Source organism: Sylvia atricapilla, chromosome 4 (genome assembly GCF_009819655.1).
Source record: "Sylvia atricapilla isolate bSylAtr1 chromosome 4, bSylAtr1.pri, whole genome shotgun sequence".
Taxonomy (NCBI): Eukaryota; Metazoa; Chordata; class Aves; order Passeriformes; family Sylviidae; genus Sylvia; species Sylvia atricapilla.
In genome coordinates, this window is record NC_089143.1 from 68415297 (window position 1) to 68428606 (window position 13310).

General features: G+C 46.5%; 2 protein-coding genes across 3 annotated transcripts; one reads left to right on the forward strand and one right to left on the reverse strand.

Annotated features, from left to right (window-relative positions):
- Positions 1-643: 643 nt before the first annotated feature.
- CCNA2 (cyclin A2) lies at positions 644-8128 on the forward strand. Its single transcript, XM_066318228.1, has 8 exons — positions 644-840; positions 945-1176; positions 1936-2051; positions 2386-2609; positions 3128-3332; positions 4121-4234; positions 4497-4630; positions 5043-8128. The coding sequence occupies exons 1-8, from the start codon at positions 700-702 to the stop codon at positions 5092-5094; spliced, it is 1218 nt and encodes a 405-aa protein (XP_066174325.1). The 5' UTR covers positions 644-699; the 3' UTR covers positions 5095-8128.
- A 188-nt stretch (positions 8129-8316) lies between these two features.
- EXOSC9 (exosome component 9) lies at positions 8317-13104 on the reverse strand. 2 transcript variants are annotated; one of them, XM_066318229.1, is made up of 12 exons: positions 13014-13104; positions 12765-12859; positions 12069-12188; positions 11880-11982; positions 11312-11449; positions 11127-11209; positions 10836-10968; positions 10282-10370; positions 9943-10089; positions 9447-9637; positions 9068-9146; positions 8317-8571 (listed from the first exon to the last, which is right to left on the reverse strand). In XM_066318229.1, exons 1-12 carry the CDS (start codon positions 13077-13079, stop codon positions 8493-8495), a joined length of 1323 nt encoding a protein of 440 aa, XP_066174326.1. In that variant the 5' UTR covers positions 13080-13104; the 3' UTR covers positions 8317-8492. The 2 variants fall into 2 exon arrangements, with proteins under 2 accessions (XP_066174326.1, XP_066174327.1); XM_066318230.1 differs by lacking the exon at positions 12069-12188.
- Between the last annotated feature and the right edge of the window lie 206 nt (positions 13105-13310).

Genomic DNA, 13310 nt, shown 5'->3' on the forward strand with positions numbered 1-13310 from the left:
ACCTCTTAAACACCTCCAGGAACGGCGACTCGCCCTAAGAGTGTTAATTTTTTCCCTAATTGTCTCATCTGAGGGTGGTGAGGCCCCGGCGCAGGTTCCCCGGAGAAGCTGTGGATGCCCCATCCCTGGCAGTGTTCAGTCAAGTTGGACGGGGCTCTGAGCAGCCTGGTCTGGTGAAAGGCTGGATGTGTCTATGGCAGGATGGATCTGGGAACAAGAGTACCTTTGTGGGCTGCGATTCTTTGACAATCGAAATGTCTCCTATCTCATCCTGAGGCCATTTCCTCTTGCTCCCTCCCTACCCGCTCCTTTCAGAGAGCTGTAGTGTGATGAAGTCTCCCCTCCCGAGCCTCCTTTTCTCCCGACTAAACCCCACCATCTGCCGGGACACGCTCACGAGCCTGGCTCGGCCGGCTGCAGACCGTTTCCCACGCACATTTCCCGTCGGGAACTCCCCCGGCCGCTCTCCGCCCGCGGCAGCCGCGCTCCTCCCCGTGTCCGTGTGTCCGTCCCCGTGTCCGTGTGTCCGCCCCATCCGGCGCGGCCGTGACGCCGCGCGCGCCCATTGGGCGGTTCAAGAGTCGCGGGCTACTTGAACGGCGCGGGCGGCTCCAGGCGCGCCCGTCCCCGGCCCCGCCGCTCCGGCCCCGCCGTCGCCCCGCCGTCCCCTCCGCCGAGCCCCCCGCTCCGGCTGCGGCCATGCTGGCGGAGCAGGAGAACCAGGAGAACGTCCCCCCGCCGGCGGCCGGCAAAGCCGCGGCGCCGCCGCCCGCCGCCGGCACACGCGTGGGGCTGAGGCTGCTGCGGGCGGGGCAGCAGCGCGCCGGGGTCCCGCTGCAGGTGAGGGGCGAGCGGCGGGCTGCGGGGGCTCGGGGAAGGCGCGGCGCCGGGCCGGCGCGGCGGGAGCTGTCAGGGCCGGGCGCTGACCGCCGCTCTCCCCACAGGCGGCGCGGGGCGGCTGCGAGGGCCATGGAGCGGCGGCGGGGCCGCAGCACCAACACCAGCCCTTCTCCATCCATGTGGACGAGCCCGACGCGGAGCGGGAGCCGCGGCGGCAGCGGGCCGTCCCGGCGGGGCAGAAGGAGGAGGCGGCGCTGGGGCTGCGTGCGGCCGTGTGCGCCCTGGGGGAGCGGCGGCCGCTGGCCCCCCTGGGCAACGCCATGGAGCTGAGCTTCGGTAGGTGACCCCTCGGCCCCGCCGCGCCGGGCAGGCCGCGTCCCGCCTGCTCCCAAAGGCATGATTCCCAGAGCCGGCTGCGGGGCCGTGCCCCGGGACACGGGATGGCTTGGGTCCCTCCAGCCCGCCGCCGGGATGCAACAGCTCTTCCGTGCAGCTGAGACTCTGTGTCTCAGCCCCGCTGTTTTGGGCCGGTTTATACTTTGTAACTTTCACTATCCTTGGAGAGGCCAGATTGCAGACAAGATCGAGCCATAAAGCCTCGCCCTTTGCTACCATTGCAGAGTTAGAAGGGGACTTTACCCAGCCAAATCCCAAGATGTAACAGGTTTTTCTCCCACGTAGTGGTGCAAGTGTTTTGAGCTCTTTCCAGTACGTGAGAAATGGGAACTGCCAGATCCATCTCCTGTAGCACATCCAGATATCTGAGGGCTGGTTTTCCTGATCCACTTCTGCAGGCTACAAAAAGTTCTGGCACCCCTGCCCTGTTTTAAAGCACAATCTAAGCTTACAGGATCTGCATCTATGTAACAGCATAACCCAGGGTGTGCTGAGTACCGCATAATTGCAAGAGCGTTTTCCAGCTCTTTATTCTAGGCGGGAAGAAGAGAAAGGGGAAGGGGAAATTTCCCTGTTGCCCTAACATTTGACTTCTGTAGAGCCTCCCAGTCCAGCTGAGTGAGCCTGCACAAGGTTTCCTGGCTGTGTGGGAGGGATGTGATGGTGCCCATTTTAACACGGCTGTTATGCTCTGCTTAGATTCTCCAAGTATTATGGATATTTCAATAACCTCAGAACCAGAAGAGAAATCTCCAAACGTTAATAATGTGCCAGACTATATCAGCGAAATCCATACATACCTGAGGGAAATGGAGGTGAGCTGCTGTCCCTTTCCTTATTTGCATACAGCCCTTGGGGGAAGAGTTTGGGGTGGAGAAATGTATCTGAACAGGAGTTTCTAAGACAGTGACTAAATTAGAGCTTGCTAGAAAGGGAGAAATAAGAGCACAGGACTGGTTTATTCTTGTGATAAGGATGATTGTGCCATGCACAAGCTGAAAAGCAAGATTACAGAAATAGAACTTACTGATCCTAAACTCACCAGTGTTTACTTCCGGTTTGTTAAACTCTGATAAATGGAGTTTAAACAGTTGCTTCCCTACCAGCATGTGGTCCAACCTCAACTTTATCTGTCATCTAAACCCACAGGTGAAATGCAAGCCCAGAATAGGTTACATGAAGAAGCAACCTGATATCACAAACAGCATGCGGGCTATCCTTGTGGACTGGCTGGTGGAAGTTGGAGAAGAATACAAATTACAGAACGAAACCCTGCACTTAGCTGTAAATTACATTGATAGGTTTCTTTCTTCCATGTCTGTTTTGAGAGGAAAACTTCAGCTTGTGGGTACTGCAGCTATGCTGCTGGCATCGTAAGTGAAATTGCTTCAAGTTCCACCTGCTTGGTTTCATACAGATGAAAATCTTGTGGCTGTTCTGTTGCCTAGAGCAGGACTGACTCGGGAGGGCTTCACATGAGGATAAAAATCAGGAGTTATCCACCTAAAAGCTTGGCAGTTTTCTTTGAGGTTTGACCCTAAAGTGAGGCTCTGTTGTTTCCAGCTGCAGCAGCCAGCATCTAAACAGTGTTCGAGGGAATATGCATAAGGCACATGAAAAGCAAGTTGGGCTTGTCCTAATTACTAATTTAATGGGTTATTCTGGAGTTTCAGTGACTCCAAGTCCCAAATTCCTTAGTCCTAAATTATCATGCTGTTGTAGCTCCCTAATTTCAACTCCTGCTGATTCAAGAGCTACTGAACCAATTGCAGCAAACCTGTTTGGCACCAGTGCCCAGCTCCTTCCCAAGTCAGAATTCAAATGAGCATTTCATTAAATGTTGTGGTTTTCTAGTACTCCATTATTTACTCATGAATGTTTCTCCTGGCAGAAAGTTTGAAGAGATCTACCCCCCTGAAGTAGCCGAGTTTGTCTACATCACAGATGACACCTACACCAAGAAGCAGGTCCTAAGGATGGAGCACTTAATTCTGAAGGTTTTGTCCTTTGACTTGGCAGCTCCAACAATCAACCAGTTCCTCACCCAGTATTTCCTACACCATCAGACAGATGCTAAAGTGGAGAACCTGTCAATGGTAAGAATTACTAGCTCAGCCCATGTAATTGGAGAGGTTTTTTTTTTGCAGATATTCATTGAACATATATATATATGTAAGTATGTATGTATAATACATAAACACCTTATGAATTGTGCTCCTCCAGAAGTAGTACCCCACTGCAGGAAACTAATGCTCCTGTTGCCACTTTCTGGGATACTCCATGCTTATCACAGACTGGCACTTGGCCTGGCTCAAGCATACACCCTTACTCAGAGCAAGCAGAGATTAATGAATTTTAAATTGGGGCTTGTTGCATTGCTAGACAGATGTTTCCCTCTCTCTTATCTGCAGCTGCCACACCTACCCCCACACACACTTTGGCAAAAAAGGACTTTTGGTTTGGATTTCCCCTCAACTAGCAGCAAGCTCTAAATCCAGAGGCTAAAGCAAAGCACAGATAACATTTCACCTGAAGTTATAGTAAATCCTAGCTGTATGGTAGGTACCAGAGGTCCTAAACACAATCTTTTTATCTCACTGAGGAAAGGTCAGACCTGACTACAGTCTTTCCCTCTTGTATATCCCTAAATAAGTTCTTACATTATAAATTCTTATATATCCCTAAATATAAAATGTGCTGGGAAAGCATATGTTGAGGAATGCTGTTTGACAGTAGCTAGCAGGAGATGCTTAAAGAGAAAGTGAGTGGAATCTAATAAAAGGTGTCCTTCCAATTCATGGCAGGATTGGAAGCTCAGGTTAGGGTTATAAAGCAACTGTTAACTTTTGGAAGCAGATTATTCCCTCTTTTGTTTCCCTTGCAGTACCTGGGAGAGCTGAGTCTAATTGATGCTGATCCTTACTTGAAATACTTGCCGTCAGTTACTGCTGCTGCAGCATTTCAACTGGCAAACTACACACTCACTGGACAAACCTGGGTATGTAGCAGTCCAACATGAGCCTCCACAGGCCTCTGTGTGTTCTATTTGTACACAGCTCTGAGTGCTGGGCCTGGGCTGCGAGAATTGCAGCCCCTCTGTGTTCCTGGGCTGTTAATTAGGGGTTGCTCCCTGTGGCATTTGAAAAATGGGATTGCGGGGGGTAAGGCCAATATGGTTCAACAGGAAGCTAAAAACTCCACCGGTGATCAACATAAGCAAACAGGAACATTCAAAAGTCCCTTTCCTTTTTTCCCCTCAGCCTGAATCCCTGTGCAAAGTAACTGGCTACACCCTTGAAGATATCAAGCCTTGCCTCACAGACCTCCACAACACCTACCTCAGAGCAGCCCAGCACACACAGCAGTCCATAAGGGAAAAGTACAAGAGTACCAAGTGAGTATCTGTGGAGGTGTTAAGGTCTGAGCTGCCCAAACTCCTAACTGGCTGGAAGGGTGTGGGTGTGGGATGTATCTTCTGAGTCTTCAGGCAGACTCAGCTAACCAAATTCACCTCTTCGATGAGATGGTGACAAGACTCCCTGGGGTTTTGGCATGGTGGTTTGTCAAGCAATACTCAGTGTTCTGTTGCTGCCTGAACTGTCATGTAGAAACTGGAGGAAATTTCTTGACATTCCTACAGTTGGTGATATCTAATGCTCCTAAAAATCTGTGTGGGGCATGGCAGCCAACAAACCCCAGGATGTTTCCTGCCTGGTGGGAAATGTGCTTTGCTGCAGTTATGCTGCTCTTTGTGGCAAAGAGCACTTGAGCGAGATGACATCCTGCCTCTTTTGTTCCCTCTCTAGGTACCATGGAGTATCTCTCATTGACCCACCAGACACACTAAACTTATTGTAATAATCAAGAGACTGATCTTTTTAAGATATGTATAATACCAGGAGATGATGTACATTTTTAAACGTGGTTCAGGATCCTAGATATGATCACTCAGAATATGAATACAGGCTTTGATGACTTCAATTATGAAGTTCAGTTTCATGTGGTTTTAATGTAAATCTTTTGTACATGAAATCTCGCTAAGAGTTTTAGCTATGTTTTTATCAAAATGTTCTCTTCAGACACGGAATTAACCATGCCAGCTATGTGGAGTCTGAGACTGGTTATCTAATTATAGACTAAATGTTAATACTAGCAATGCATTATTTTAGTAAGGCTTTTTCTCCTTCTGGATAAGAGACTTGGTCACCACAGAGTATCAGTAGCGTTTTTATACTGTCTAGTTTAAACTGAGACTTAGCATGGATCCAAAATGTGCCTTATTGGCTACAGAACTGGAAGAAACTATGAGGAGAACTCCTTGCTGGAAGCAACTCACGAGGCTCTTTAGGACGTGCCCCATTTGCTGCATAATGTAGTGGCAGATCTTCATCAGGGGAAAGGCTGAATGCTCTGCTGCAGGGTCTGCACAGTTAAAAACCCTGCACCAGTTCATACCTTGTGCTTCCGCTACACAGAAAATGGTCTTGCTGTCAGTGTTTTCTAGTCCAAGTGTAAAACTGGTACTAATCTAAACCCATGGACTTCCCATTAATGTGTTGGCTGTCTCAAAATTTCAATGATGCCTACTGAGAAAATTAGTCCTCAGTCTGCTTCCCTTGTACCTCTCTAGGAGTGGTGGAGGAATAAAACTGCAGTGGGAGAACTGCTGTTCTGGGCCCTTAAGAGCAGGGAATGTCTTCTGGCATGGATGGGCTGCGTGCAGTGCAGCATGAGTTCTGTTCACCCCTCACACTTGGGAGGAGCTCCTCTGGCACACAGCAAAAATGTGCCATGTTTTTCCTTACTCCTGGAACTGTTACATGAGTAAACTGGCATTCATTCAGCATTAGATGAAGTGGATGTTTACCTTCAGTCTGTGTAAATGGAGTGATGCTGCCCTGTACCCGCTGTTGTTTGCATGTAAAGCAGTGAGGCACAGAAGTGGGCTGAATTGAGCCATTTCCAGGTTGGCTAATAAACATTTTTTGTATCTAATGGTAGTGGTCTTGCCAAAAGCTTGGAATCACTGAGGGGTAAAGTACTGTCATCCTCAACCGGCATTCATTTCTAAAGCCTTTTGGCAAGGGCTGCCCTGTGAAACCTGTGCCTCTTTGACTTGAAGCTGGGTCAGCACTGTCTCTGGTTATCTGGGCACCCAGCAGTATAAACTCCTCCTCACAGACGTCCAACAGCTGTTAGGGTGGGCTGTTTGAAATAATTTTTTTAAATTCCTCATCTCTCTGTCAGGCTGAGCAGCAGGTGTTAATGGGAAGGAACTCTGTCTCACCTCAACAACTACAAAGTTACTGCTCTGCCCCAACCCTTGTGCTCCTGCCAGAGCCTTCCCCGAACCACCCAATTACTAAACCAACCCAGCCCAGTGGCGGTCAGAAATCTGGTTGAAATATGTAGCAGGAGTGGCCTTTTTGGCCAATCTGAGCTTCTTAGGATGCACTTGGACTTTATGCATATTCTAATGGTTAATGAAGAACCACATTTCATTGGCCAACAGCCTTTGTTTAGATCAATTTCAGTGGGCGGCTACTGAAATGCTGAGACAGATGGGGGACAGACTGCAGTGTATCATGTCTGGTGCTTGAGGTTGGAAACACTTTAACCTTGTAAGAGAGAGAGTTTATACAGGGAGGAATGTGTTTTCCACTCTTTGTGACCTTGGAAGGGTAACTTGTGATGCTGACTGGCAGCAATTACTTGAAGACAACAGCCCACAGTCCTCTTCTGGGGAAACTGAGTTCTGCCTTCCCCTTCCTTTCTGTGGTGTATTCCAAGACCTCTGAGAAATATGAACATTAAAGGGGGGGGGAGGGGTTAATTTAAAGGAAGCTTATTAATTACTTTCTCCAGAAAAAGAGCAAGTAGCAGTACTTAGGTGCAAAGACTTCAGTGGGTTTTAGTATTAATTTAGTGCTTAATCAAAGAGCTGTGCTCAAGTTTCAATTGAACTTGTTCCCTTACTGTTCCCATAGCACAGAGAAAAATTCTTTCAAGCTTCCTGAGCTTTATCTTCACCATTATCAACTAGTCTTTCTCTGCAACCTAACAAAAAATCTCCAGTCAAGCGCTGGCATCTCTGCCCAGCATGACAATGTTCCTCCTTCCTCAGGGCAGCTCTTGCTTCTGCTATTAAGTGCTCTCATTTTCCATCGTCTCATTTTCTGAAGTTAATATGGGACAATTCCAGCTTTTGCTTCTAAGCTCTGAACAAAACATCCCAGGTTGTACAGTACTACTGTTAAGCCTATCCAGGTTAACTTCTAAGCCTTTCCAACTAAAGGCTCTAAGGAATATAGGGATGTTACGTGTGAAGAAGAGAGAAACAGCAGTGTTAAAAATACTGTTCTTTTTTCTGAAGCAGTTTACAGTCTTGTGGTACTACAGAACTAAGAGGGAAATTTTTGTACTCAGGACAGTGACTTTGGGTTGGAAGAACTGACACTGCACTGGTTTAGCTCCTGGAGAAAAGAGGTTTTGTGTGTTGGTCCCTTCCTGAAAGAGCACAACTTGATTCAAGGTTTGCCTGGCTGGGAGCAATTATATATATATATATATATATATGGTTTTGAGGTTTTCTGCATTAAGTTCTTAACCTGATTTGGGGACAGTAAAATCTGTAACAGTAACTTTTCTCCTGTTCACAGCTCATGTAACACTGAGGTCACCTGTAAAATAGCCCTGCTTCACCCTGTAAATATGTGTGTGTTTCCAGTGTCACTTGTTTGTAAACAAAGCACCCAGACCTGGTATTTCGGAATCTTCCTTGTCTCTTCGTTTTGCCTGATCTTAAATTCAGAACATAACTCTTTGCCTATAGTTCAAGAAGCATTCCTGTCTGTTGCATGTAATATTTAATTAAACTTTTTAAGAAACACCACTGCTGAAGTTCTGTGCTAGTTCATTAAGTCCGTTCATTCCTGGTGATTTTCATATAAAGCAGTCTGAGTACAAGGTAAGGTGTGGAGTAACAGGAGTGACACAGTTTTAATCACGCACAGCACAGTGATTTGCCCCTGAGAAGAAAGCTAAACTTAGGTGAGTTTTTGCTGGATGCCAAACATAGGATTTCAGTTACAGGCACCATTTTTTTATTTAAATCTGCGTACAACCATTTTAACATATATGTAAAAGCAGAACCAGATATTGGGAGGGGAGGAAATAAATTTATCTACAAAAATAAGCTCAGTAATAATACACCAAAATCCATATTATACAGCATTCCTGCAGGAGGGATGACAGCTTTAACGAGTTCTCTTCTTTCTTCTCCTTTTGTTAAATGCTTTCTTACTTGGATTTTCTTGTTTGGAGCTGGTCTGTGTTCTGTCAGCAAACAACAGTTGTATCAGAGAAACATACTGAAAAGTTTTTCAAAATAATACAGCCTGATTATCCATAACTTGGCAACTACCCACCACACCTGGGACCAAGGTATAATCTTTTGAAAGAGCACTAACAAGGGTTTCCATGGATACAGCAGCACATCTCACTTCTTGGAGGTAAAACTCAACATCAAGTCTAGTGCAGCACCTCTAAGGAGCCACTGACTGAGATCCACTTTTATGCTCTCACTCCCTGTGGAAGGACTAAAGCAAGTCAAATGGTCAAAACCATCTCAGACAGCTGCAGGCCAGCCAGGCTCTGGCCTCCCAGGACAGAAGGCCAGAGATTTAGCCTAGCTTTAAACTTCCTCGCTCTCAGCCTTACCTGTATTCCCTTTAATCAACTGAAACTTTTCCTGGCCTTGCCAAAATCCTGTCCTTCCTGGAGGATACTCCTTACAAAATACTTTTCCCTCCTAATTCCATTTGCTGGTCACCTTGTTTTCCTTGGTAGTTCCTGTGGTTCCAGAATGACAACTTCTTCCTCCTCACTGTCAGACAGTACAATGGGTTCACCTAAAAAACACACAAACCCCACCAACCCCAAACCTCTGATCAGTTTTGTACAAACAACCTCTGTAAGTAATAACCACAGTATTTTTAAATAACCATTCAGAGGGGCTACTGATCCATTTGGAGCCCTCCCTATACTGCAGAAATCAAGTTTTGAAAAGAACTGACCAGGTCAAGTGGAATCAGCAAACATGTAAAGTGCAACAATGGTTCTTTCTTCCTAAGGACCTTTCACATTTTAATTCTGAACTGCTGATAAAGTGATAATAATAAGATCTGATATTAAGAAAGACAAATACTTACTAGTCTTAGCTTCCCTCGGTGTACTTGTATCCTCAGTTTCCACTTTCTCACATTCAAAAGCAGCTGCCTCACTTTCACCTTCTTCTTCCGCAGCTTCTTCCTTCTCAGATTCTTCAAGGTCTCCCCAGGAGCTCTCTATTCCTTCCCCAATCTGGGCTGTCCCAGGAGTGTGCAATACTGGAGTGGCAAAACTACAGGGAGTTAAGAAAAACCTTGGTGTTTGCTGGTAAAATTCCTTGTATTCTGAAAGCAAACCAGGCAGTTTATAAGCAGGAGAAAACAGCCCTACGGGGGAGTTCAGAGTGCCACTTCTCTAGTCGCTCTAATAATCACAGTTCTGACCTCAGCTCTGCACTTCAGACAAGGAATTAAAAGCAGACTTAACCAAGACCAGGAAGCTGTTTCCTTTCAAAGTTATGTGGCTGCCTAAGCTATGAGGCATCTAAGATGTAGGTTTAGCCCGGTTTTCCCCTGAGAAACACCCTGGAAAAGATACACTTCTGAAGGAGGGTCAGCTTTAGCGATGATTTCTCCAGCCTGTTCTTCTACATCATTGGTGTCCACAGCAGCACTCTCCATTTTGAAGGTAGTGATCCTTTGGTTGGGGATGGATTCAGCAAAGCCAAACTTCCTGCCTTCCTTCCTGGTCATTTAGAGACAGACATTATTTCAGGATAACCCAAAAATTGTTTCTCTCTTTAAGTTCAAACATACAAATGCTTGCTATTTAAAACAAACACAAGTGAAGACAATTTGCTGCTGAAACCACAAGCTGACATTAGTTTTCACTACATTTTTTAAAATCTCCATTTCCATTCCTTCCTGTAACACTCACCTGGCTTTCTGGTCGTTTTCCAAGGCTTTCTGAATCAGTTCTGTTATTTCTGCGACCTTAACAGCTGTTATTTTACTGCATCTCAGAATCTGTTTGTTACACATACAGAAAACAGCTTACAACCAGGAAAGCAAGATGTTTTTAACTAAAACTGTAGAGCATCATAAGAATCACAGGAATTAAATCACAGGAATTACAAACACTTACAATATGGCACCTTAGAATGAGGGACTGGATTCACTGAGACTTGTGCAAAAAGTTAACAGCCTCCAGAGTGCAATTGGAAATAATTTGCAGGCTTTTTCAGCCAAATCATATGGAAAATAAAAAGATGCATATCTGACCAAAAACCATGCTTTTCCTACATCACTTCTGCAGCGTGGTACCAGTACTATGCTCTTCCACTAAGATAAAAAAGACATCATCTTTTCCAATAAAATCAGACAGTTAATTGATTTCTCAGCTTGCAAACGTCATGGATATTTCCACATCAAGACTGCAGCACAGAAACCAGTTTATAGACCACAGAAGGACTGGTCAAGGCAAAGGTTTACCTGCTCCTGCAGCAGGGAGACCACTCCGCTGGACTGGATGGTACAAATTTCATGGTGTTTGTTCATGGCAATTACAAGGAGCCCATCCATCACCCGCTCCTCACGTTCAGTCGGATCCACCAATAAATAGGTCCTAGAATCAAAGTTTGAAATATGAAGCAACAGTAGAAATTCAAGACATCTTACTACCCTTAAACATAATTAAACAAAGGAATTGGTTTGCATATTAGTAACTATGGGTACACGAGACTTATACCCCTTATATGGGTATATAAGATGTCAAAATCTTACCCTTGATGGAAGAAGGCAAAACTGACACAAATGGGCATGTGGTGGATACTCAAGGGGACAGGATCACGTTCCTCAGGAGTGTACTTTGAAAGGAATTGGGCCCAGAACAGTTATTTATGAAACTCGTTTAATTTTAAAATTACATTTAAGGAAATCAGAAGAAAACCATAAAACCCACAACTTACCACGGTTACTTCCTCTCCTTGCACAGACACATCTGGCCTGCGAAAATGACACAGAGCTACAATCCCTGCTATGCTGGCAGCATCAGTGATGTTGCCATCGTGGTTTAACAGGTGCATGTCCAGCCGAATTTGCCAAACCTGAGAAAAATACAAAAAAATACAGAAACTGTTCGATTCTACAGAAGTTATGGTTTGTTTTTTTTTTTTTTTTTCAAAACTAGTTCATGTTTTTGAACCAGAAAAAAAACCAGCCTGTATGCCTTAAATCTTTGATTAAGAAGATGAGAGATCTTGGTATATTTCAAGATACCCGCTGTGCCAGATTTAATTATGACGAAATATGTAGCACTTCACCACAATTTAAACACCATTTTGTAGGGTCCCAGCTACTTCAGAAAGCCTCTGTAGACATGCAAGTTAAAAACACCTCTCAAATCAGATGAGTGGCTCTTTACAGCAATCTAAAATCTGTACTTCTACTATCCAACACAAGACAGAGACCAACTTTAAACTGGACTACATGTATCTTTTAGTTTAAACCCACCAGAAAGTAATTAAGTTTTCCCACCTTTTCACCAGCAACAACGCAGAGAGATTCGGTGTCAATGCATTTGGAATCTCTGAAGCATCGCTCCAGCAGCCTGTTCAGTGACACCAGTAACTCGGACTGTCTGTTGGAACAAAATTAACCTAAACTTAATATGATTACAGAGGGGTTTATGCCCTCCTTGCTTAGTCCTTTTAGGACATTCACTACCTGCCAGGGTCCAGCCCAGGTGCAGCCATGGGTGAGAGCTCCAGATTAAAGAAGAGAACACCTTCAGTGGGCCGACTGGGCTTAGGGGGAACAAGTTCACACGAGACCTGTGCAAGAACCCTGCCAAGGCAAAGAAAGCACCAAGTCACAGAACGTACCAGGGAAAATCTAGAAACAAAACACATACTTGGGGAAAAAGCATGTGGTTAGGGTTTTAGTTTGTAATTCTCACTCCTGACAGCTTCTTGTTCAACGCCTGTCCTACACATTCAAACTTTGGTCAACAACCGAAAGAACCTAATGTAAGAACTAGAACATGCTCCTTTTGGGACTAAAAACATTACTTGAACACATGAGAAACTGTCATGAAATATTTATGTAAGTGCATCTATTTCACTTTTATACAGGCAAAAAAAAAGGTCTTCTGGTTTGGGGAAGAATGCAAAATACGAGATCAGTGAACAAAAGGATGAAAACTTGGGAACAATTCTGCATTTTATAAAACTGTTTGTAACTAAAATCATCACGGAAACCCCATCCCTTTCCCGCTACCTTCCTTTCCATCTTCTCCTCTTTGCTCCTACTCTTGAAATACTACGGCTTTAAGGCTTGAAAGGCTAAAACCTGTTTACAGAGAACTCTGCGGCTTGGGAACCTCAGGCTCCATTCGACCCGCGGCCGAGGCCCCGCGCCCACCTGGTCCTGCCCAGCTCCACGATGCAGCAGCCGCGGTCGGCGCCGAAGGAGACGCGGATGTTGCGGTAGTCGTAGCATTGCCTCCCGTCCAGGCGCTGCGGGCATACACGGACACACACACGGAGAGGGTTAGCGCGCCATGCCCGGCATGCGACGGGACCGCGGGGGCGGAGCGCATCTCGGGAACAGGGGAAGGGGACGGGAAAAGGGATCGGGAAAAGGCCAGGGAGCGGGAGGCCGGCGCCGCACCTTCTTCTCCTGGATGACGCGCAGCAGGAAGCGGCGCTCGCAGTTGGAGAGCGGCGTCGCCTTCATGGCCGCGCCGTGAGGGGCAGCGCGCGGATGAGGGGGCTGTGTGCGTCATCACCGCGCGCCGCTCGGATTGGGGTGTGCGTCATCACCGCGCGCCGCGCGTGCCCAGCCCGCACGCGCCCGTCCCTGCCCCGGGCCACGCCCCCTCGGGGATGGCGCGTCCCTCAGGGACCGCTCCGGTGCCGACGACGCTCTGTTGGGAAAACCTGCTGTCATGATATCTAGGCTAAACCT